At 38.8% G+C, this 23961-nt stretch overlaps 4 protein-coding genes across 4 annotated transcripts; 3 read left to right on the top strand and 1 right to left on the bottom strand.

Annotated features, from left to right (window-relative positions):
• Positions 1–415: 415 nt before the first annotated feature.
• Positions 416–1879, top strand: LOC104710527 (transcription and mRNA export factor ENY2). The gene is made up of 5 exons (XM_010427147.3): positions 416–644; positions 737–836; positions 959–1053; positions 1435–1511; positions 1603–1879. Coding segments are annotated over exons 1-5 (348 nt in total). The 5' UTR covers positions 416–642; the 3' UTR covers positions 1677–1879.
• Positions 1880–7804: 5925 nt separating this feature from the next.
• LOC147937752 (protein VACUOLELESS GAMETOPHYTES-like) lies at positions 7805–8431 on the top strand. The gene has a single exon (XM_087465252.1). It carries the CDS (start codon positions 7805–7807, stop codon positions 8429–8431), a length of 627 nt encoding a protein of 208 aa, XP_087321378.1.
• Positions 8432–11011: 2580 nt separating this feature from the next.
• Positions 11012–13470, bottom strand: LOC104710526 (DCD domain-containing protein NRP-A). The gene is made up of 6 exons (XM_010427146.2): positions 13223–13470; positions 12361–12945; positions 12154–12254; positions 11979–12062; positions 11775–11885; positions 11012–11484 (listed from the first exon to the last, which is right to left on the bottom strand). The coding sequence occupies exons 2-6, from the start codon at positions 12932–12934 to the stop codon at positions 11440–11442; spliced, it is 915 nt and encodes a 304-aa protein (XP_010425448.1). The 5' UTR covers positions 12935–12945; positions 13223–13470; the 3' UTR covers positions 11012–11439.
• An 8204-nt stretch (positions 13471–21674) lies between these two features.
• LOC104710525 (mitochondrial import receptor subunit TOM20-3) lies at positions 21675–23693 on the top strand. The gene is made up of 6 exons (XM_010427144.3): positions 21675–22016; positions 22157–22235; positions 22574–22743; positions 22850–22897; positions 23172–23264; positions 23392–23693. Exons 1-6 carry the CDS (start codon positions 21921–21923, stop codon positions 23515–23517), a joined length of 612 nt encoding a protein of 203 aa, XP_010425446.1. The 5' UTR covers positions 21675–21920; the 3' UTR covers positions 23518–23693.
• The last annotated feature ends 268 nt before the right edge of the window (positions 23694–23961 follow it).

The following is a 23961-nucleotide window of genomic DNA, read 5'->3' as shown; positions in this document are numbered from 1 at the left end:
ATTGCTTATAAGGTTCTAATAGCTTGGATTTGTTTTATTCTTCAGTGTAGGATTTGGTTTTCTCTGTGCTAGTAGTTTTTTTCGTGTCATAGGGTTTTTTTGAGTCGTCTAAAAGATGATTTCACACTGAGTTGTGGTTTGTTATTTATTTTGATGTGGTAAAAAAATACAATAATTTTCAGTTTGGTAGTGTTTGATCTGCTAGTGTTTCAGGGCATACTAGATGGACTCATTGCATTTGGTCCAATTTTATGGAAGGAGAATTTATGTTCCTTTGTTTTGAATATAATATTTTTGGATAAGGAATAGTTCATGTTAAGAAAAAAAAAAAAAATTTGAGCGGGTTGCTGCTCGGTGGAGATAGACCAGCGATGGTGGGTTCCTTATATATTAGCAAAGGCCCATCTTATAAAACGTCACGTAGTTTTTATCGCTGGTCTCTAAAGAAACAAGTTTGTTTCGAGACTAACTTAACCAAACGGCAGGTAGTTTAAATTACTAAAACGTAGTTAGTGATCTCCTCGTCTGCTTTCTTCTCCGTGCGATATACAGTTCTGGGTTTGCTGAAGAAGATTCTGGAAAAAAAAAATTCCTCCATCAAAAATTTGATTCGTGTCCTTGAAACGATCGATTCAAAACCACATGTACGTATAAACATAATCGTATTCCCCCTTCTTCTATATATCTTCGATTTCCCTATTTTTTTTCGATTTCTCGCTTTTTTTGTTCTGATCAGGAAACACTCGGTGAACCGGCCTCCGACACCTGATGAAGACGATGCATCTGAAGGATTCGAGAAAGACGAGGTCACGCTTCGTGAAATCATTAACGTCAAGGTTTCTTTTTTCAACAGCGAAATCGATTTCAATTACTGTTGATTGGAGTTTTTGATTGAAAGGTTTAATTTTTTGTTGTTGTTGTTGTTGTTGTTGTTGGGGGGAATGACATGGTGGTATAGTTGGTGGAGAGTGGAGAGAAGGAGAATCTAATGGAGCTTGTGAGAGATAGATTGGTCGAGTGTGGTTGGAAAGATGAGATGAGAATTGCTTGCAGGTTCTTTTATTATACCCTTTTAACCTAAGTCAATCAAGTTTTGATTCTTATCAATCTTTTGAAGTTGGTGTAGTTGTTGCTACTGACTTATTAGGGTTTGGTTAAAGCTTCTTAATTTGCCCATAAGTTTAGTATACTTTCTCCAGGAAAATGCATCATTCATTGGTTTAAAGCTTATGTTTGGTATGTTTGGAGGCATAAGAGTTTCGAAACTGGTTACTTGTTGTTGTTGTTGATGATGCAAAGCCAAGATTTTTCAGCTTTTCTTTTGTTCTGTTAATGGAATTGGATTTTAACAAGTGAACTATCTTTGTTTGAGAAGTTAGTTTTGTTCCGGTAGCTTACATTTGAAAGCTCTTCTTTTGGGTTTTGGGAATGCAGGGAGCATGTAAAGAAGAAAGGGAGAAAAGATGTTACAGTCGATGAACTGATCCGAGTGATCACTCCAAAAGGCAGAGGTAAAAAGATAAACGAATGAGTTCATTTTGATTCGTTGAGTTAGTAATCTTGCCTTTTGTTTTTATGGATGTTCTTTGTGTGTGTTTGCAGCTTCAGTTCCAGATTCCGTGAAGGCAGAGCTGTTGAACAGAATTCAAAACTTCATTGTATCAGCTGCTCTTTGATGTGTTTTGACATATTTTACTACGAAGATGGTATTTGTCTCTATGGTTGTGGTTTCTACTTGTAGCCAAACACTAACCAGAGAGCAACCATATCATCTTTGCTGTTGTAGAATTAGCTTTTTCGTATATCAACTCCTTTTTGTAACAAATGAAACGTTACCATCCTCAAGAATATGTTGTCTCAGTAGTGGATTTTTGATAAACATGGTACAAGATATATTAACATGTAGAATTTAATAGCACTAGATCTGAAAATGTTTTTTTTTCAACAGAACCAACCTGGTTTAGCTCTCTACAAGAAACTACAGTCAGATCAGGACGCATATGCTTAAAAGTTAAACTTGTCATTTAGGACAATGTTTTCTCCTTACAACAAATAGTAGCTCACACCATTTTTTGGCTCTGTTTATAGTCTCTCTTTCTCTTTATATTCTTCTAAATAAATCTCTATTTCAAAAGAGTATCGAATCTCTCACAAACACAGACACATACTCACACATCATACACGACACGAATGAGAGTAGTCAGCTTATTCAGCAGAGCCTCTCCTTTGATCTTGAAGACATCATCGTCGGCTCAGTGTGAACTGTCATGACTTTGTCTTCTTCCTTATGTGATCCGGATTAATACAATGAAACCAAATCTACCATTTTAACGGGGAGAGAAATTGCATGTTGAGAGTTAGAAGAGCAAAGATAAGAAAATAAAGAGTCAGAGTAATGAATAACAACGACTTGCGACGTGCCCACCATTTGTATAAATATGGATTTGTCAACGTCAATATTAATTGATGTATATGATAGTGTATTAAGTAGCATTGATACAATTAGAGTATATAGAGGAACAACTACAGTATATTGATCCGTTATTACACGAAACCAAAGTCATATTTGCATTCTCTGCTAACCGAAACAGCTATGAACTTAAGGTTAGCAGGACACGAGCATCGTGTCTCCCTAGTTGACCAACGCAATGTTTTGGATTGCGATGCTTGCAATCGATCATATGTATTAGGCTGCTCTTGTAGTGAATGCAAGTTTACTGTCCACTTGAGATGTATATTCGTGTTCAACATACAAGAGATATTAGACCACCCCTTCTCATGTTGGACATTGCCTTAAGCTACTCACGACTGGAGCTCTTGATCACACCGACACAAAATGCCATCTAAGCGGTAAAAACACCAAGCGCATTCTTTATCACTGCTCCGATTGTAAACTCAATTTGGATGTCGATAGCATGATTGATACCATGCGTGCCCGAGCCTATCTAAATGTGCCGTGGCACAAACATACTGTACTTAAGTTTGATTTGTATATAAAAAATGCCATGCGACGTTTGTGATGACATTGTTGAGGATAAGCTTGAATGACTTATGATAGAAGTTATCCTAATCTCACCAAGTCATGGTTTCCAAAAGAGATTAGGATTATAACAAGTTAGGAGTTATCTAATTGTTATTTTAATTAATAAGTCTCTCTATATATAAGTAGTTGTTGAGATGTAACAACACTTGTGAGATTAGAGAGATAAACATTGTTTTAGTTTTGAGAAGTTTCTAAAGCAATAAGAACGAGAGTTATTCGTTAATTGTTTGAGTTTAGTTCGATATACTTTGTGCCTGATTCAATATTTGGTATCAGAGCATCATTGAATCTGAAGCATAGAGTTTTGTTTTTGATCAAGAGACATGGGAGATATTGTTGCTGTGACATCACCAAAGGAGACTGGTACTTCTACTCTTCAATGTCCGATGCTCACCACCACCAACTATACGGTGTGGGCAATGAAGATGACAATCGTGCTGAAGGTAAACAAAGTCTGGGAGACTATTGAAACAGAGGAGGTAGCGGATGCTGACAAGATTGACCTAGCCAAAGCCCTTCTGTTCCAATCCATCCCGGAAACATTAACCCTGCAAGTTGGTAACCTAGTTACTGCTAAAGAAGTCTGGGAGGCAATCAAGTTTCGGTTCGTTGGAGCAGAAAGAGTCAAGGAGGCAAGACTACAGGCTCTTATGTCAGAGTTCGAGAGGATGAGGATGAAAGCTACGGACACAATTGATGATTTTGTGGGAAAATTATCAGAACTTGCGTCGAAATCTGGAGCATTAGGCAAGAGTATTGAGGAGCCTAAGATGGTCAAAAGTTTCTGAACAGCTTGCCAAGGAAAAAATATATCCACATCATTGCAGCCTTGGAGCAGGTTCTTGATCTCAACAAGACTAGTTTTGTTGATATAGTTGGTAGACTTAAGGCATACGAGGAACGAATCCGTGATGAGGAAGATCACGAAGAAGATCAGACAAAGCTTATGTATGCAAATAACTACCAAGAAGACTACGATCAAGGTCGAGGAAGAGGTGCAAGAGGTGGACGTTTCACCGGACGAGGTAGAGGGAGAGGTCGTGGCAACTATCAAAACAGAGATAAGTCAGTGATTGTTTGTTATCGCTGTGATAAACATGGCCACTATGCCTCAAATTGTCCGGACAGGCTGCTTAAGCTACAGGAGATTCAGGATTCAACTGATTCAGAAACTCAAGAAGCTGAAAATTTACTGTTGCATGAGGTAGTGTCTCAAGAAGGTGAAGCCTTACTGATGCATGAGGTAGTGTTCCTTAATGAGAAGAAGGTCAAGCCACAAAATTATGAGTCGAAGACAGCTGGGGACACTGTTTGGTACCTCGACAATGGAGCCAGTAATCATATGACTGGCAACCGTAGCTTCTTCACCAAACTCGACGAGACTGTCACGGGAAAAGTGAGGTTTGGTGATGACTCGCGAGTCGACATCAAGGGGAGAGGCTCAATTCTTTTTGTCACCAAGACGGGTGATCGGAAAATATTGGCTCAAGTTTACTGGATACCGGATCTCAAGAGCAACATACTTAGTCTCGGACAAGCCACAGAGACAGGGTGTGAAGTAAGAATAAAGGAGAATTACTTAACTCTTTATGATCGTGATGGAAAGCTTCTGGTGAAAGCAAACAGATCACAAAACAGACTTTACAAAGTCCATATGGAGACTGAACATCACTTGCTGCAGATTTCGGATGACACATCTACAAGATGGCATGAGAGATTAGGCCACATCAATGTTAAAGCAATGGAGTCAATGGCAAGGAAAGAGTTAATCATCGGGATACCAAACATGAGGTTCGACAAAGAGTTGTGCGAATCGTGTTTGCTTGGAAAGCAAGTGAGAAAGGCATTTCCAAAAACAACTGGGTTTCGAGCTGAGAAACCGCTTGACTTGATTCATGGAGACCTCTGTGGTCCCATTACGCCTGCAACAGCGGCACAAAATAGGTATATATTTGTGCTCATCGATGATCATTCACGATACATGTGGTCTCTGCTCTTGAAAGAAAAGAGTGATGCTTTCAATGCATTTAAAAGGTTCAAAGCTCGTGTTGAGCAAGAACTCGGGATAACTATCAAGGTGTTTAGAACAGATAGAGGAGGTGAATTTGTGTCTGATGAATTTACAAGTTTCTGTGAAGAATCTGGGATTCAAAGACACTTGACTGCTCCCTACTCTCCTCAGCAGAATGGTGTGGTGGAGAGAAGAAACAGAACCTTGCTTGAGATGACAAGAAGCATCCTGAAACACATGAATGTTCCTAATTATCTTTGGGGAGAGGCAGTGAGACATTCCACCTATCTGATTAACAGAGTTGCCACAAGATCACTGTGCGACAAAACTCCTTACGAGATGCTTAAAGGTAAGAAGCCAAATCTGGAGCACGTGCGGGTCTTTGGTTGTGTTGGTTATGTCAAGGTGGAGTCACAACATCTCAAGAAGCTGGATGACAGGTCACGTGCACTAGTACATCTTGGAACCGAGCCTGGAAGTAAAGCAGATCGGATGTTGAATCCCTCAACGAGAAGAATAACAGTGAGCCGTGATGTAACATTTGATGAAACAAAGAGGTGGAATTGGAATGATTCACAGGGTGAGACAGAGGCTCCAGGGTCGTTCACTGTAAGTTTTGGTGTTTTTGGTAGCAATGGTCTAAGAGATGACAGCGCAGACTGCGAGCAAAGTCCAAATATCAAGAACAGGTTTGAAATACTAGAAGAGATTCAAGGTGAAGTATCGGAACCAGTTCAGCCTGAGTTACGAAGGTCAACTAGACTGAGTGTGAAGCCGAGTTATTTAAGTGATTATGTGCTTTTAGCAGAGAAAGAGGGAGAACGACTCTTACTGACGTTGAATGATGAACCCAGAAGCTATGATGAGGCAAAGGAGCTGGAGGTGTGGAGAAATGCTTGTGTTGAGGAGCTGAGGTCTATCGAAAAGAATCAAGTATGGAACTTAGTGGAGTTACCATCAGGTGTTAGACCAATAGGCTTGAAATGGGTGTTTAAAGTCAAGAGAAACTCTGATGGTAGCATCAACAATCACAAAGCAAGGCTAGTCGCAAAGGGATATGTGCAGAAACACGGGATAGATTTTGATGAGGTGTTTGCACCGGTGGCGCGACTTGAAACGGTTCGGTTCATTCTTGCTTTGGCTGCGTCTAGAGGTTGGGAAGTGCACCACTTAGATGTCAAGACTGCCTTCCTTCATGGAGAACTTAGAGAAGAAGTTTTTGTTGCTCAACCGGAAGGTTTCATAAGAAGTGGAGATGAAAGACTGGTGTACAAGTTGAACAAAGCACTCTACGGACTTCGTCAAGCTCCGCGAGCCTGGAACCACAAGCTCAATCAAATTCTGTTGGGATTGAAGTTTGTTCGATGTGCTAAAGAGCCTGCTCTGTATCGGAGACAAGAAAAAGATCAATTGTTGATTGTTGCAGTGTATGTCAATGATCTTCTTGTCACTGGTAGTAACTTGAAACTGATCTACGAGTTCAAACAAGGTATGTCTTCAAAGTTTGAGATGAGTGACCTTGGGAGGCTGACGTATTATCTCGGCATTGAGGTTTTACAAGAACAGAGTGGGATTACTTTGAAACAGGGGAGATATGCAGAGAAAATTCTTGACGAAGCAGGCATGAGCGAGTGTAATGCAGTGCAGGTTCCTATGGATACTGGTACAAAACTCTCTAAAGCGGAGACGAATGATTCGATTTGTGAACACGAGTATAGGAGAGGAATCGGTTGTCTCAGATACTTAATTCATACTCGGCCTGATCTCGCTTTTTCTGTTGGAATTCTTAGTCGCTACATGCATAGTCCGAAGAAGTGTCATGGAGCAGCTTTAAAACATGTCTTAAGATATTTACAAGGCACTACGGGTTATGGTCTCAGTTTCAAACGAGGTGACAGTTCGGGTCTGGTAGGATATAGTGACAGTAGTCACAATGTAGATGAAGATGATGGCAAGAGTACGAGTGGTCACATCTTCTATCTCAATGGCTGTCCGATCACTTGGTGCTCGCAGAAACAGGAGACAGTGGCGTTATCTTCTTGTGAGGCTGAGTTTATGGCTGGTACTGAAGCGGCAAAGCAGGCAATCTGGTTGCAGGACTTACTGTCTGAAGTTACAGGAGAAGCTCTTAAGAAGGTAACGGTTTGCATTGACAATAAGTCTGCAATAGCACTAACCAGAAACCCAGTCTTTCATGGCCGTAGTAAACACATCCACAGAAAGTATCACTTCATTCGTGAGTATGTGGAGAATGAGCAGGTGGATGTGGAGCATGTTCCCGGTACTGAGCAGAAAGCTGACATCTTGACCAAACCGCTTGGAAGGGTCAAGTTTGGAGAAATGAGAGACAGCATTGGTGTTCATGATGTGTCAAACAAGGACTTCAAGCTTAAGGGGGTGATTGTTGAGGATAAGCTTGAATAACTTATGATAGAAGTTATCCTAATCTCACCAAGTCATGGTTTCCAAAAGAGATTAGGATTATAACAAGTTAGGAGTTATCTAATTGTTATTTTAATTAATAAGTCTCTCTATATATAAGTAGTTGTTGAGATGTAACAACACTTGTGAGATTAGAGAGATAAACATTGTTTTAGTTTTGAGAAGTTTCTAAAGCAATAAGAACGAGAGTTATTCGTTAATTGTTTGAGTTTAGTTCGATATACTTTGTGCCTGATTCAATAGACATCACAATCTCTCATTTCGCTCACTTCCCTTTTTTTGCTCGTTTCGCTCGTCATCTTAGACTCATGAGCTTCAACAAAGAAGACGATGAAGAAATCAACTTGTGTAGAGCATGTGTTCGTCCCATCGGTTCTTACACATTCTACAAGTGTACAGAATTAGATTGCAGTTTCGTTCTCCATGAAACATGTGCTGATCTTCGTAAGAAGAAACGACATTTCCTGAGCCCACAGCCTCTCGCTCTCGACCTCGAAAGCATACGAAAAGAAGAAAAATGTGGAGCTCGAAGGATTCATCTACACTACATATATCAGAATGAGAAATTTGACTTGCTATGCAATTCGATTACTGTGCCGTTTATCCATGATCATCATTTACTCTACCTCAAACTAGAATACGGTCACGTAAAGACTTGCCAGAGCTGCGGCATCGATGAAACAGAAGAAGTTGTCCTAGGTTGTACCAAATGCAATTATTTTTTAGATTTCAGTTGTGCCACTCTACCGTTAACGGTAACGCTTCCTAGGTACGATGATCATCCACTAACTCTATGTTGCGGTGATGAAAAGGCAAGCGGCAAGTATTGGTGTGATATTTGCGAAAGAGAAACAAATCCAAAGAATTGGTTCTACACTTGTAATGATTGCGGTGTCACTTTACATGTGTTCTTTGTAGTTGGGGATATCAGATAACTTCCGATCAAAGTCGAGATGATAGCGACATCAGATATACTATTGTTCTTATTATTGTTTTATCCTCCTTGCCAGAAACCGCCGCGGGTCCATGTGCCCACCATGGCACATTATATTGGCACTATAACTCAATACTTGTTGAGGTGTTAACTGATGTTCGAATCTCATATTCATTTATAAAATGTCGTTTTTTCAGTTATTGTTGTTGCTATACTACTGTCTGTTTGCTTCTTCTTTTTTTTTTTTGGTATGAGCTTGAATCGGTTGTTGTGACTTTCTTCGTTTTTTTCTTTTTCTGTGACAACATGTTGTGACCTTTTTTAAATGACAACATGTTATAATTTTAGGGTTATTTATTTTTAATACCATATGTAACTTCCCATCAAAGTCATTTTAGAGGGTCCGTAAATAATTTTTAAAAAAAATAGTCATCAACATCATTGTGATATTTGTTAAATCTATCGATCAGATTTTGACAAGTGTTAAAAACTTAATTTTGAAAGCTTGATTTTTAAAAATTAATCATTAACAACCGAAAAAAAATATTGTTGGCTAAGAAAAAAGTTATTGGCTTTTTATAACATACAAAAGATCTTCAATACTAGCCAAAGTTTTCAGTAAATTGGTTGTATTATGTCTATAATTTTTTGAAGTTATAAGTTTGAAGTAATTTTGTTTGTAAAAAATGTTGTACATTTTTGGATAGTTTTAAGAGTTGAAACTTACATTGGAAAGTTATAAGTTTATCAATTTCATAAACAAAACCACGACTTTACCACACAATTCTTACACCAAAACACACTATATATTTGGACTAATTAAATATTTTGAAAATCTAACAATCTTGTAAAAGCATTGAATGCAAGTTACCATCATGATAGTTAGTCTTTCGAATCCGGAAGTTCAATACATATCTATTCAGAATTTTAATCTAAGGCCATCATATTTATAATATTCATGTAATACATATGATTTTTTATAGTCACTTGTTTGTAATTCGCATGGACTAGTTGTATTATCATTTCATGCTTCTGAGTCAACCAAGTTAAAATCAATTTATAATCTGGTTGCATTTTGATTTCATCCTTGGTTAACTTATGTTATTCATTTTCATTTTGGCTACTTCAACGAAAAATCACAAATGTGCAATATTCTTACAACAATGTCAGAAAAGTTTGGAGTATTAAGAAATTCAAGTTTAGAATTTGAAATATATTTTGTATAACATGTTTGAGATAAACATTTAATAATGTTCAAGTTGATGATAACGAATAAAAAATAATCATGCAAATAGATTTAGTCTCTACCGGTTTGGCAAAAATTGGCTTTTCCGTGACTATACAATTATGATTTGGAAGGAGATTATTATCTAAAATTATTTTTATTTGTTTACCGACTAAAATATGTAGACGCTATAAATCACCAACTTGGGTTGATTTTAAATATTTTAATCATAAATTTTCTATTTAGACACGTAATGAAATGTATTGAGAAAAACGAATTCACAAGGTTAATTCTCTATTACTTATCTCTAATCAGATTGTCGATAGATTCAATATAGATTATTAATCCAAGACTTAATCCATTAATCATGTTCGGTTAAAACATTTAAAACATGTTCAAATTGGTTCAGTCAATAAAACTTTGTAATTAGAATTAAAAAAATCTACTAAAATTGGTGATTTAAATAAAACTTATAATAGAAAATCAATACTTTTTAACCACGTACAATTTTGTTATTTTCCAAAAATAATTTCCAACCATACTAGCAGCAAAATCAACTAACAACCAACCCGGTTTTAGGCTAGCTACACTGACTATGGACTACTACGCTAGTTTAGTGATGTTAAACTGGGCATTAAATCCGTAGACTTTAACGGGCTTCGTATACTATCTTTATACCCGAATCTATTTAAAAAACAAAAAGAATTTAACGAATCTACCCATTTAAGCCCGATTGCTAACTGGTTTAAGTTAATATTAAATGTGTAGCCTGATTATTAATTTTTTCTGAAATCTAAAAGAAAAACGACAACGTTTGATACACTTAGTTAATAAGGTTTCTAACTTTCTGGGCAAAATCGATTTAATCTGTACTTTTAACAAAAAAATATCTTTTTCTCAATTTTTTTTCTCTTCTAATTCCAGCGAATCTTGCACCACCGTCACTCTCCGATTATCAAAATCACAAAATAGAATCTATCGAATATACCCATGAAAAATTTGGGGGATTCGTTCATTGTCTATAACCCAAATCGAATACATACCATAAATAATCTTCTTCTCCGTTCATTTGCTTGTATTATTCTCACTTTGAAACACCCCAAATTAAACACAGGAATTCTATAATTCTCGCTTTGGACATAGTAAAATTTTATTAATTATTAATAAATTTTTAAAAGTTTGAAAAAAAAAACTTAAACGCGCCTAAATGGGCACTATAAAAAACAACAAAGATAAATGGCAAGGATCTAAACGGGTCTAAAGGGGTATAATGGTATATCATTAAACGGACCGGGTAGACCCATTTTGACATTATCACTAACTAAGTTAGATCGTACAGTCAGATCATGACTAATATACTCAAATGTTAAACTTGTCATTTAGGACAATTTGTTTTCTCCTTACACAAGGAAACACAAACAGGTAGCTCACAGCATTTTTTTTGGCTGTGTTTTTATAGTCTCTCTTTCTCTCTATATTCTTCTACATAGATCCTTGTTTCAAAAGAGTATTGAATCTCTCACAAACACAGATACACACTCACACATCAGACACGACACGAATGAGAGTAGTCGCTTATTCGGCAGAGCCTCTTCGCCCTTTTGCTTGCCTTAAGACCACACTTACTCTCATCCCTTCTTAGTAAACATACATTTGGATCCGACTCTTTAACTAAATCCCAAAAGCTTACGCTCTTATGGTAATACATATATATAGATAGATTTCATACAAAACCCCCCCTCACCCCTACGCAACGTGGCATTGCAAAGGTTGATTGTTTCGGCTTATGCAGAACCGGCTTGTTCGCAGAGGTCTAGCAGATCCAATGTCTGCAACAAACATCACAGTCAACACATAATCCAGTCTCAATAAAAGCTCTATATGTAAAGGATCATTAGTTATATCAGGTGATGATTATAATGCTTCTACAAAAGCTTAAATGATTTACTTCCAGTTCCAGGTTCCAATTCCACATGATGAAACACAATATCTACTTTTTGTTTTGAAGAAGGTCACTATCACCGTTCAACGAGGACTGCTTTCTTTTGTAATAAGATGTAACTATTCAATCATTATTTATGCACTTATTTTTCTAGTTTTTGACATTCACAACACGCACCTCAGGAACAGAGAGCTCCAGGCGGAATTTTGGACCATCATAGTGGTGAAGAACTGGCCTGAAGGAGTCCTCTTCCAAGGCTTTGCAGATTTTCCTCACTCTGATCCTTACCTGTTACGATTTAAGAGCAAAAAAGTTTTAATTGGTACAAGATATTCAAATAAAGACTAAAACAATGAATATCATTGTGATTTTAAGTTTCACCTGAGCCGGGAACCTTGACTCTCCTTTGCACTTTTTGTCTTCCCAAGCAGTAGCATCAATATTAGTACCTCCAAAAGTTGTTGCCTGAACCAGGAATCATGACATGGAATAATTTAGTAAATGGTAGAATCAAAAAAACCATTGTTACGACAGAAGAAGAAGCACGAGAACCAACCTCAAAGATACCATGAAGCTGGTGAGTAGTGTAGTTGTAAAGAAACAGAGGCAATCCAGGGGTTATTGCTCGAACAGAGTCTCTGTATCTTGGAGGTAAACCTGACAAATCAAACAACATTTATACGAAATGCAGAGTTAGCAAAACAAAATATTTACTTGCAGTCTGAATTTCAGTAAAACACTGAGAAAGCATATTGGAACTTACCGAAGAGGTGACGTTTCATATCCTCCTGCATAGTATCATTGTTGCAAACAAAGATGTAACCACCAAGAACTTCGTTCCTTGGAAGCGTCTCCGAAGCAGGCAAGGTCTTAAACCTCTTGTCAACAGCCAAATTCATCATATTCCCATTATCATTATTGTTGTTGTTGCTGTGTTTGTTGTTGCTCATCTCCTTGTTAGCAACAACATTACCACTATACTTGTGGATTTTCACATTGTTACCTCCACTTTTGAAATCATTCTTCTGGAAAACAGTATTCATATTGTAAACATTCCCTTGCATCGAAGAAGCTTTACCCATCATGGGATCACCAAATTTGCCATCCAAGTTCAACATGTTGAAGTTGAGATTGTTGTTGCTGTCCTGGAAACTAAACTTGTTGTCATTATTAGGCCTGAACTCAGTGTAGCCTTTGGAAAGATCAAGATTGTTCATCCTCTCCCCTTTCATCCTAGTTTGCTCAGCTAGCTTCGTTGCAACAGTGGACCATTTGTGATCCTCTGTTGCTCTCGTCTGACCTCGTAACTCATCACCCAATTGCCAGAAACTGTCCATAATTCGTAAATCTAGCCGAGACAAAAACAAAAAAAAAACAAAAACCACCGAACAAATCCATATCAAATTCAAAAGCGAATAAACAATCAAATCGAAATTTCAAATCTCAAAACCCTAATCATCAACTGAACACACAAACTCCCATCAAATTTCAAATCCATCATCTAAAAAAAAACTGATCGGTAGATTTACAAAAACGAGATTTAGGAGCAGAATCTTAAACACTAGATTTAGGGATTATACAGAAAGATAAATCTCGAGAGAGAAGAGAGAAGAGAGATTACAGACCTTTTGAGTTGCTTCTTCGTTTCCAGAAAATAAGGGCGGACGTGAGGATGAGAAACCGAAGAAGGAAACAACACGTCAGAGAGAGGAGAGGAGAATGAAGAAGAAATGGTCCTCTCAATGGTTGGATTTGGATCTGTATTTTATCAGAACTCTCTTTACCCAAAGAGCCCTTTGTTTTTTCGCTTAATTACGTTGTTTTGCCATTGCCGTATCGAACACGCGTCATTGCCTCAGTAGCTTTCCAGTTTGAAAGCTCAAACTTTGGATCCAGTTTTTTCTACCTATAGCTGGACTCATTCTCCACCGTCCGATTTAGTTGACAAAACTACCACTTGTATATTAGATTTTTTTTTTTTTAATTTGTTGATTTGTTTGTCGTAGATATTTTTCTTTTTCGACAGACATATTTTTTAGCATATTCGTGTTCAGTTCAGATACTTTATACTAATGTTTTTTTTTTTTTCTTTTTTCTTTAACGTGTATTGAATGTACCTGAATAATTAAGATAAAATTAAATGTTGTCCTAACCAAAATCAGATTATGGACATTTTCGAGTAAATAAATATCCACCTTTAATGGTTACAAGACTATAGATAGGTTTGGTATGAAATATAATTTTTTTAACACTGGACTGTGAGGATTATTAAATTTTTGGGAATTTCTGTAAGTTTTCTCTTGGTTGTTTTGTTGGTATTTGATTTTTTCTTTGTTTGTTTGTTTGTTTCTTTGTGATAACAACTTTTTGTTGTTTTGTTTTGTCGTAGATATTTTTTTTTTTTGGACAAAATTCGAATGATTTTTTTGATACTCACTTTGTCTCAAACTATAAGATATTTCCGTTTTTTCATGTTTGTTCCATTTTTATAATATTTTTATCAAATTTCAATATATTATTTATTTTAATCTAGCATGTATGGTCATTTGTATTTTGCCAGTCTTTTTTCTATTAGTTATTTTTTGAATAAATATTTAATAATATTTTTATATAAAAATAAAAACATTTATGATTTCTTAAACATTATGCTTTTAGCTAGAAAATCTAATAAAATAAAAGAGAGTGAGTAGGGTTTTTTTAGATATTTATCCAGCAGGGATATTCAATGAGTGACATATTAAAATTTTATATTAATTCTATCTAAACATATCTTAACATTTTTAATGAATTTTTTATTAATGCATTTTCGTTGTAAAGGTTCCCAAAAATATTCACATCTTTAAAATGAATTTTGATTCTACATTATAGTGAATGAAAACACCACATCATTTGTTTCGATATCATTTATCTCTTATTCTTATTTTTAATTGCAACAATGATTGTTTTGCAGTTGTCTTTCATTTTGGTTTGGGTTTGTCTCAACTTGTCATGTTATCTCGATATCAGTTTTAGTTTACTTCAAAGCTATTGTGGGATCTTTCTTCCATTTGACTTTCTCAAATTGTAAAAAAAATGGCAAATTTCATAAAATTATCTATAAATGTAAATTTATTTTCTAAAATTCAGATATATAAAAGTTTATATTTTTTTCTATAATTTGACATAAATTTTGTTTAATTATCTTTGCAAATGCATTTTGTAAATACTTATTTTTCAATGTAAATTGAAGCTCATATTTGACACTCATATTTCATATCTTTGAGATAAAATTACATTTCTTTAGATACTATAATTATATTTACTATGAATTTAAATTATGAAGGGTACCTCTAACCTGGTTAAATAGATACCATATACAAATGTTTTTGGCTAGATATAGAATTACATATATTTGTGGGATAACCTGTCGCTTCTCTCAAAAAAATTTATAATTATATTTCAAAAAATTCAATTGGTTGTTACACAAAGATCATGTCTTCCTTTACTTGCACAAAATCTGATCAAAACGTCTATATTCACTCTTGTTGTAATCAATACCATAATACAAATAATGTTAAAGTCATTATCACATTTGTAGAGTTTTGACATTTTATGAACTTTTTTTTTACACTCTATTGATCACGATTTGATGATATACTAACTAAAATTTGATGTTTTGGACTAGATGAACATTTACGAGTAAATATTCATGTTAAAGAAAAATTAAAATTACAAAACTTTTTGTTTTGGTAGGGAAATTACAAAGTTTATATTGAAATACTATTAAAATTACTTCAAAAAATGATCTAAAATCTTACTTGATTTATTTAAATAGATTTTGAAAAGAGATTTTAGTTTTTTAAATTATTGTACCCAACTTCTTATTAGAATCAGTCACTGTTGGACATGGACTGCGCCCCAATATGCCACTCGGCCCAACAAGATAAGTTCTGTGATTTTGGTCCGACGAAATCAGATGAAAGACATTAATAATCCGTAAAGGGCAATCTCGGGAATTCACGGTGGGAACCCTAGAAAACCCTCGGTCTACAGTCTACTATATAAAGAAACAGTACTCATTGGAGAAGGGGGATCAGACCCTCAAACAATACACAGAGAGCAATACTTTGCGTCTAAACATTGTTGTTATTTTCTGTACAATTTCCTGTTAGCTTCCAAGCTCGTCGTGACTCACTTGTTAGTTCTCCTGTGAACTGACGAGCACGATCTTGGCTCGTTTTAGTGACGACCTCGCATCCTTATCGTTAATAAAGAACAAACTTCACTCTTTCTCCTAAAATCGATATTTATTTAGTGTGTGCAATTCCCGGTACAAACAATTGGCGCCCACCGTGGGGCCAGAGTAGAGCGTTTCTTTTTGACGAATCAATACCGACGGTTCTCACTTCCTCGAAGTTTCAAGATCCATGACGAACCCTAGCGACGATCTCAACAAAGCAACGAAGCAACCGATAGAGCAGCGATGGGGGCGCACGAGAACATGAACCGTACCACCTCTACCCCCTTCAACCGTCTCAGCTGAAGGCTCTTTGCCGAGCACGACACCTCCACCAGCGCCCGACGCGCCCTTCGAGCCTCTTACAACTGCTGCAGCCGGACCTGTCGCCGACCAGCTGGTAACTAACGCCACCGCTCTCCTCAGCGCTGCTCTTACCAGCGCTGCCGCTCTCCCCGATGCTGCCGCTCTCCCCAGCGCCACTCTCACTAACGCTACCGCTCTCCCCAATGCTTTGTCTGTCCAAAGGAGCAGACTCGACGACCTGATGCAAGTCATACTCGATCGACTCAACGGTCAGGAGGTGCGAACAAACAAACGGCTAGAAGCAATCACGGCGGCGCAAGAAGCATTGCAGGACCAAATTAACAGACTCCAGCAAAGAAGGCACGATCGTCGACACAAAAGCTATCCTGCCGACCTAGACACACTACCACCCCTATCACCGCCAGTCGAAGAACGCTCAGAGAGTCACAGACGCCAACTGACGTCCATCATCGAAGGATCCTTCAACGACCACACCAGAGACGCGGCGCCCGCCGAACAAGATCAAACCCACCGTCGTAGCAAGCGTAGTAGGAGCCAGCCGACTCCAACACTGTTACACCACCATCCGCGAGACAACCTGAAAGATTACAAGGATTTAAAAATCCAGCGACTCGAAGAGATCGTAAAGTACATCTCGGCCAAGATACATCGAGCAACAAGCGCTGCCTCCAACTTGGAGAAGGTGCTCGAAGAGGCTCAACGCTCACCCTTCACGACAAGAATCTCTAGCGTTCGCGTTTGTTACATCAACAAGTTCAAGTTCATTCCGTACAACGGGCTAACTGACCCAAAACCTTTCTTAACATCGATGAGTATTGCAATCAACCAAGCAAACTTTAGTCCTGAAGAATATGATGCCGGATGCTGTCAGATGTTTGTGGAAAACTTAGCCCTTGACGCACTAAGTTGGTTTTCTCGTCTTGAAGCCAATTCTATAGATAGCTACTACGAGCTCACCGCTGCTTTCCTACAACACCACTCGACCTTTATGATAAAGGGAGCTTCTAACGCCGATCTCTGGACGATGTACCAAGAGGACGACGAATCGCTCAGAGAGTTCATGGAACGATTCAAGAAGGTTGTTTCAAAGCTCGCCATTGCAGACGATACTGCGATCTCCGCTCTCCGAAATGCTCTCGCATATGGGTCTCACCTCAAGGACGATATTATCATATACGAGCCTCTGACTCTCGATGACGCACTGCACCGGGCTAATAAGTACATCGAGATAGAAAAAGAGAAAGACGCATGGTCAAACCATCCATTAAGATAACCGGTCGTGGAACTCAGCCAAATCGAAGAATAACAAGGCGCCTTGGGCCAAAAAAAAAAAAAAAAAAAAAAAAAAAAAAGAACGCTCGTACTACCGAGCTCTCCCTCTGTAATATGAACTACGAATGGCTTGATCCCTTTCTAAGGGTACGTAGGCAGCCCGTCAAAAGGCACAGCTATACCAAAAAAATAAAAACAAAAGTTTGAACACTTCAAAACCAAAACGAGCTCTCTTGAACGAGTCCGTCTCAGCGATTTAAATCGCGTTCCTCATGGATGCAGCGGTGAAATAATCCGCACAAAATAAGCCGACCCAGATCGCATTCAGCTAGCAGGCGGTTAAGTTTGTATAAACCGAGTTCTCACTCGCACTCTCTTGCCGACCTCGTGGCACACACAGGGTAAGCCGGACACTAAGGCCGCACCTAAAAGGTATGACGAGCTCATCTCGATTACCACCCTAAACATTTGGTATTCGACACACGTAATAGGATAAGCCAAGAGACGTCTTGCACCGTAAAGTACAACTCGATACCAAAGATAGGAAGAACACAATTTTATTCCATAATCAAAGAGCAAACAAGTTCAAAATAACACAACCAACAAAAGGTCATGCTCGGCACAAGTTCAAAGTAGCAACTAACAAAAACAAGCAATGCTCGGCATAGATTCAAAATAAAATAACATAAAGCCACGCTCGGCACAAGAATCATGCACAGACAATCAATCTTCTATCCCCAGATCGGCATTAGAAGGCACATCGAACTCCAGCTCATCGACCGTCTCCCGAAAAGATCGGCAATCGCTACGCAAAGCTCCCCATTGCCGATCTCATCATTTCCAGGCTCGTCAATGCCAACCTCATCACCATTGTCGAGCTCGTCACTTCTATTGCCGAGCTCATCAATGCCGACCTCGTCGCACCACCCTTCGATCCTTACAAGGCCAACCTCGACATTTCTTTCATCAACCACATTCCCGGATCTTGCCTTGGGCCGGCCTCCCATCATCAGATCGGCATTGCCATCGTCGGAACCACTGTCGTCTTCACTCGCTATGAGAATCCCGTGGTCGGCGTCAACACCATCGGATCTCGCCGATCTGACGATTTGCACTCGACATATGCCGACCTCCCGAGAGCCAGTCGCGATACCAGAGCCAACCCCGAGAGAGGAACCGGAAGCCACCTTCGATCTCGCCGAGCTCGAACTGACGAACTCTGTGCGGCGACCTCCGACTTCACCACCGCCGAGCTCATTAGTGCCGACCCCGAGTCCTTCCTCATCGACCTCTATTTCCCTTATGCCGAGCTCATCTCCTCTTAAACCCGCGGTGACCGCAAACTGCCGATCAGCAACCTCATCACTCCCACGAGAAGAGATATGGCGCTTTCCGCCGAGCTCGCCACTCAACCCATCTCGACTTAGCTCGCCGCCTTCATCTGTAAATCCAGCACGCGGATCTCTCGAGTCGATCTCAGATTCTCTCGACACGTCGATCTCGGCGCCAATCTCCACATGCCGAGCTAACGTCTCGCTCGTAGGAAACCCGACTTCACTAACGCGGAGCTCATTGGTGCCGATCCCGTTCTTCTCGCCGCTCACTCACGCTCTCGCACTCGCTACCCTCACATTCGACGCCCTCACGCCTGCCTACCTCACGCTTGCCGCACTCAAGCTTGCTGCCTTCATTCTCTCGCGCTCGCCGCCCTCATGCTCACCGCTCACTTATGCTCTCGCGCTCGCTACCCTCACGCTCGACTCCCTCGCGCTCGTCGCACTCACGTTCGACGCTCTTGTGTTTGCCTCCCTTGCGTTTGCCACTCTCATTCATGGTGGTGACCTCTACTCTTGTTTTCAGTGGAGACCTACTCTCTTATTCTCGGTGGAAACCTCCGTTCTCATTCTCGGTGGAGTCCTACTCTCGATGGAGACATCCACTCTTCTACCTCGTGCCGACCTGCATTCTCAAGTTTGGTGCCGATCTCCAGTCTCCAGCTTGGCGCCGACCTCAGTCTCACTCTCGGCGCCGACCTCAGTCTCACTCTCGGCGTCGACCTCAGTCTCACTCTCGGCGTCGACCTCAATATCACTCTCGGTGGCGACCTCAAACTCACTGTCGGTGGCGACCTCACTCACACGCCGACCTCAATCTCACTCTCTCGCTCGCCGACCTCAATCACGATGGTGACCTCAAACTCACTCTCGGTGGCGACCTCATTCACTCGCCGACCTCAATCTCGGTGGCGACCTCAATCTCAATCTCGCTGACCTAAATCTCATTCTCGCCGAGCTCACCGCCGAGCTCATCTCGCCGAGCTCACCGCCGAGCTCATCTCGCCGAGCTCATCTCGCCGAGCTCATCTCGCCGAGCTCGCCGCCGAGCTCATTACCTCCGCTCATCTCACCGAGCTCATTACCTTCGCTCATCTCTCCGAGCTCACCGCCGAGCTCATTACCTCCGCTCATCTCGCCGAGCTCACTGCCGAGCTCATTACTACCGCTCAATTCATCTCGGTTTCTCTCAAAACCTATCTCAGTCGGCCGATCTTCGATCCCCCTAAAATCATTAAATCTGCTTATCTCACCTAGATCACTCTCTCGTGCGGGGATCCTCAACGACGCCCAGCGAGATCGATCGAACCCGCTCAAAGTCTAAGTCATTGCGGTGACTCCTGTCCGATTCCACATCATCAGCACCGTGCCGATCTCCAACTGTGGAGTCTCGCTGATTGCCGATCATCAGCAATCTCACAAGCAATCCAAGACGATCTGTGCCGAGCAGGCATATTAACAGAATTTCAAGCACGCCTGCTGATCGCAGAAAAACTGCCGCTCTCCGGACTAAGGGGGGGACTATTGTTGGACATGGGCTGCGCCCCAATATGCCACTCGGCCTAACAAGATAAGTTCTGTGATTTTGGCCCGACGAAATCAGATGAAAGATATTAATAATCCGTAAAGGGCAATCTCGGGAATTCACGGTGGGAACCCTAGAAAACCCTCGGTCTACAGTCTACTATATAAAGAAACAGTACTCATTGGAGAAGGGGGATCAGACCTTCGAACAATACACAGAGAGCAATACTTTGCGTCTAAACATTGTTGTTATTTTCTGTACAATTTCCTGTTAGCTTCCAAGCTCGTCGTGACTCACTTGTCAGTTCTCCTGTGAACTGACGAGCACGATCTTGGCTCGTTTTAATGACGACCTCGCATCCTTATCGTTAATAAAGAACAAACTTCACTCTTTCCCCTAAAATCGATATTTATTTAGTGTTGTGCAATTCCCGGTACAAACAGTCACCCATCCATATTTTATTTTAACTATATTAAATGATAATAATAGGTATTTGAACTAGTTGTAAGTTTGTAACGCTGTACTCAAAATATGTTTCAAAATCTTCATAATACACGTGCCTACATTGTAAGTTAACAAAGAAAGCATATACGAATATACGAATAATTAAATGATTAGCTAACATAACAAGTAATATGTAGAATCGTGATAAAACATTTTCGAGGAAAATAATTATTTGTTATCATAGAAATGATCCCACATGATATAACCAAATTAACGATTTTTGCAATATATGTCACGATAAATACTACTTTTTAGAAACCATGCATGGGTCACATGTGATAACCATTATTAGTAATTACTAAGTTAAATTGTAGTATCACTTTTTCCCGTAATTGATTCTAATCACCCACCTTCAACGGGTGTAGTTGATTAACCATCAAACTTTAATTAGGAACATATATACACAACATGCACATTTTTAAAGTAATTAAAACAAACCAAGTGTTATCATTATCCATTTAGATATTTGAAAACAAGTCTTGTTTTAGTATCTAATTCTCGAACCTTTTAAAATCCAATTACATGCGTTTATGTTTTAAAATATTAGTTTGATTCGATAACTTTATTATTAACTATACGATATGGCTTTCTTTAATTGTTTCGGGGAACATATTAATCTTCTTTCATGTGATGCTCTCCACCTTTTTGCAAACCTGTTATCTTCTTTTAATAAATTATTGTTTCCTATCTGTGATTTTACATGTGGCAGGTGAGATTAGTCACATTGCAAGCTCAGAAAGCAGACTAAGGAAATATTCATAATTATATCTTACACTTTATTCCATATATAACAAAAACTATACAATAAGTTATTAGAACAAAATCTGACAAAATATTTGGCAGATTAATTGTCATTCGATAATTAGTCTACTTAAGGGATGAAAATAAAACATTTAAATAAAGTTAACATTTGCTTAAAACTGCGAACAGTCTCGTAATAAATAGTTGAGACGGCACGAAGTTAAGAATCTGGGCTTTTACAAGCAAATAAAAGTATTACATCAATGTAAAGGCCCATTATAAGCCCAATATGAAACGCTGCGTTTCGTAGTGTCGCTATTTGTTCTTTCTCTGTGCCGAATAGGTTTAAGAGAGAGAGAAGAAGAAGGGAAGTTTTGTACGGAATACGAAAGCTTTGAGAAGCCATGGATACTGATGCTGAGTTCGATAGGTTGCTATTGTTCGAACAAATTCGTAAAGACGCAGAAGAGACCTACAAGCTTAACCCTTCAGATGCCGATGTTAGTTTTCTCTCTTACGCTTCATGATTTCAGATTTCAGATTTAGTTTTGTTCTTGTCCGATTCATGTAATCAAAATCAAAATCAAGGGTTTTGATCTCTGCTTTGTGATTCAATGGTTGTGGTGTTTATTTTTTGCAGAACTTAACGAGATGGGGAGGAGCTTTATTGGAGTTAGCTCAGTTTCACAGTATCTCAGATGCAAAGCAAATGCTTCAAGGTGCTTTTTTTTTTAGTTTCATTAGGTTGCTTTCGTCTCATATGTATGCCAATATGATTTGATATAGTCACTTAAACAAATCTGCTTAGGAATCTTGATTCTTGAACATGGTTGTTAATGTTTCAAGAACTTGTAATCATGTTCTTTAGTCCTTACTTCAATGTGTCGAATGGCTCGGATGTTTTAGGATTCTTTACACTTTCTAAAGTTAGGTTTCGGCTTAGGGATATAATTATGATTAGAAGTGTTGTTCTGAAACTTGAAATTCTTCTCTGATGATGTAGGGATTGCTTACCATTTGAATTTTGATTATTCTTTATGTGTGTGTGTGTGTGTAGAGGCCATAACAAAGTTTGAAGAGGCTTTGTCGATTGAGCCAAAGAAAGATGAAGCGGTTTGGTGTATCGGGAATGCATACACTTCGTTCGCGTTTTTGACTCCTGATGAGACTGAAGCTAAACAAAATTTTGACTTAGCTGCTCATTTCTTTCAACAAGCTGTGGATGAGGTTAGATTTTGCTTTTCCATTCAGAATCATTGTTGATTAATACTGATCCTGTTTTTTTGGTTTCTGAGGTATTATTATACTAAAAACGTATCTTTGATCTTTACAGCAACCAGATAATCCACACTACCTAAAATCACTTGAAATGACGGCCAAGGTACCATATTTTACCTTATACAGTAGAAACCATCAGCCAGTTAAATTCATGTTCATTTTGCCTCTAATATCTCAAAGTTTTGTTCTTTAATCGAAGTTCTTCTCTCTAAACTTGTAAAAGGGAATATTGCAGCTGTTCTTCTCTGTTATGCTAAGTTTAGGCAAATTGTTTTCCTCATAGGAACATTGCAGCTGAATTGTGCTTTTTGCCTCTAAACCTGATTTCAAAGTTCTGTTCTTTAACCAAATCTTTTTCTATTTTATGCTACGCACAGGCTCCACAACTGCACGCGGAGGTTCACAAACATGGCCTAGGCTCACAACCAATGGGTGTTGTTGAACCTGCTGCAGCGTCTAGCTCATCAAAGGTATTATCTTTTATCACATTTCCTTTTTTCAATACTTGATGAGTGCATCCAATGTATAAGATAATATGAGAAGATACGTTTGAATCTCATGATATATCATGTTGTTGATGTATTTTCCCCAAAACAGGTAGTGAAGAATAAGAAAAACAGTGATGCAAAGTATGATGTGATGGGATGGGTGATTCTAGCCATTGGTGTTGTTGCGTGGGTCGGTTTCGCGAAAGCTAATGCGCCTGTGTCTCCTCCTCGTTAAGTAGACGCAATAGGAGATTTTTTGCTGGAGTTTTCAGTTTTCAAGGTTTTGACAGTTAGTCTTGTGTGAGATGTTTTAGACACCCCCACCTGAAGCAGAGTCACAGTTGTAATGCTTATTATTCCAACTCATAAAAACTTATTATTATTAAAATAAAAGAAAATGTCTTTTGAATTGATGTAGATTTTAAAATTTAGGAGATTTTAGTATTTCGATAATAATTTATGATCAAAATGTGCTAACTTACATAATCCAGCTGCACCCACAATAACACTAACCACAACGGAAACAAAATTATTGTCACTTAATTAACCAAGTTTAGTGTTTTATTCATTTCTCATTATCTTAAGATCATGCATAAGAAATGTAGATGAAACTTGTACAAGGGCTCTAATGCGTGTGTTCAAAACTGAAATCAACAGATATTTATAAGTTGAACACTAA

This window comes from Camelina sativa, chromosome 9 (genome assembly GCF_030686135.1).
Source record: "Camelina sativa cultivar CO46 ecotype springtype chromosome 9, ASM3068613v1".
In the NCBI taxonomy this organism is placed as follows: Eukaryota; Viridiplantae; Streptophyta; class Magnoliopsida; order Brassicales; family Brassicaceae; genus Camelina; species Camelina sativa.
This window is presented reverse-complemented; position numbering and strand designations above follow the sequence as displayed.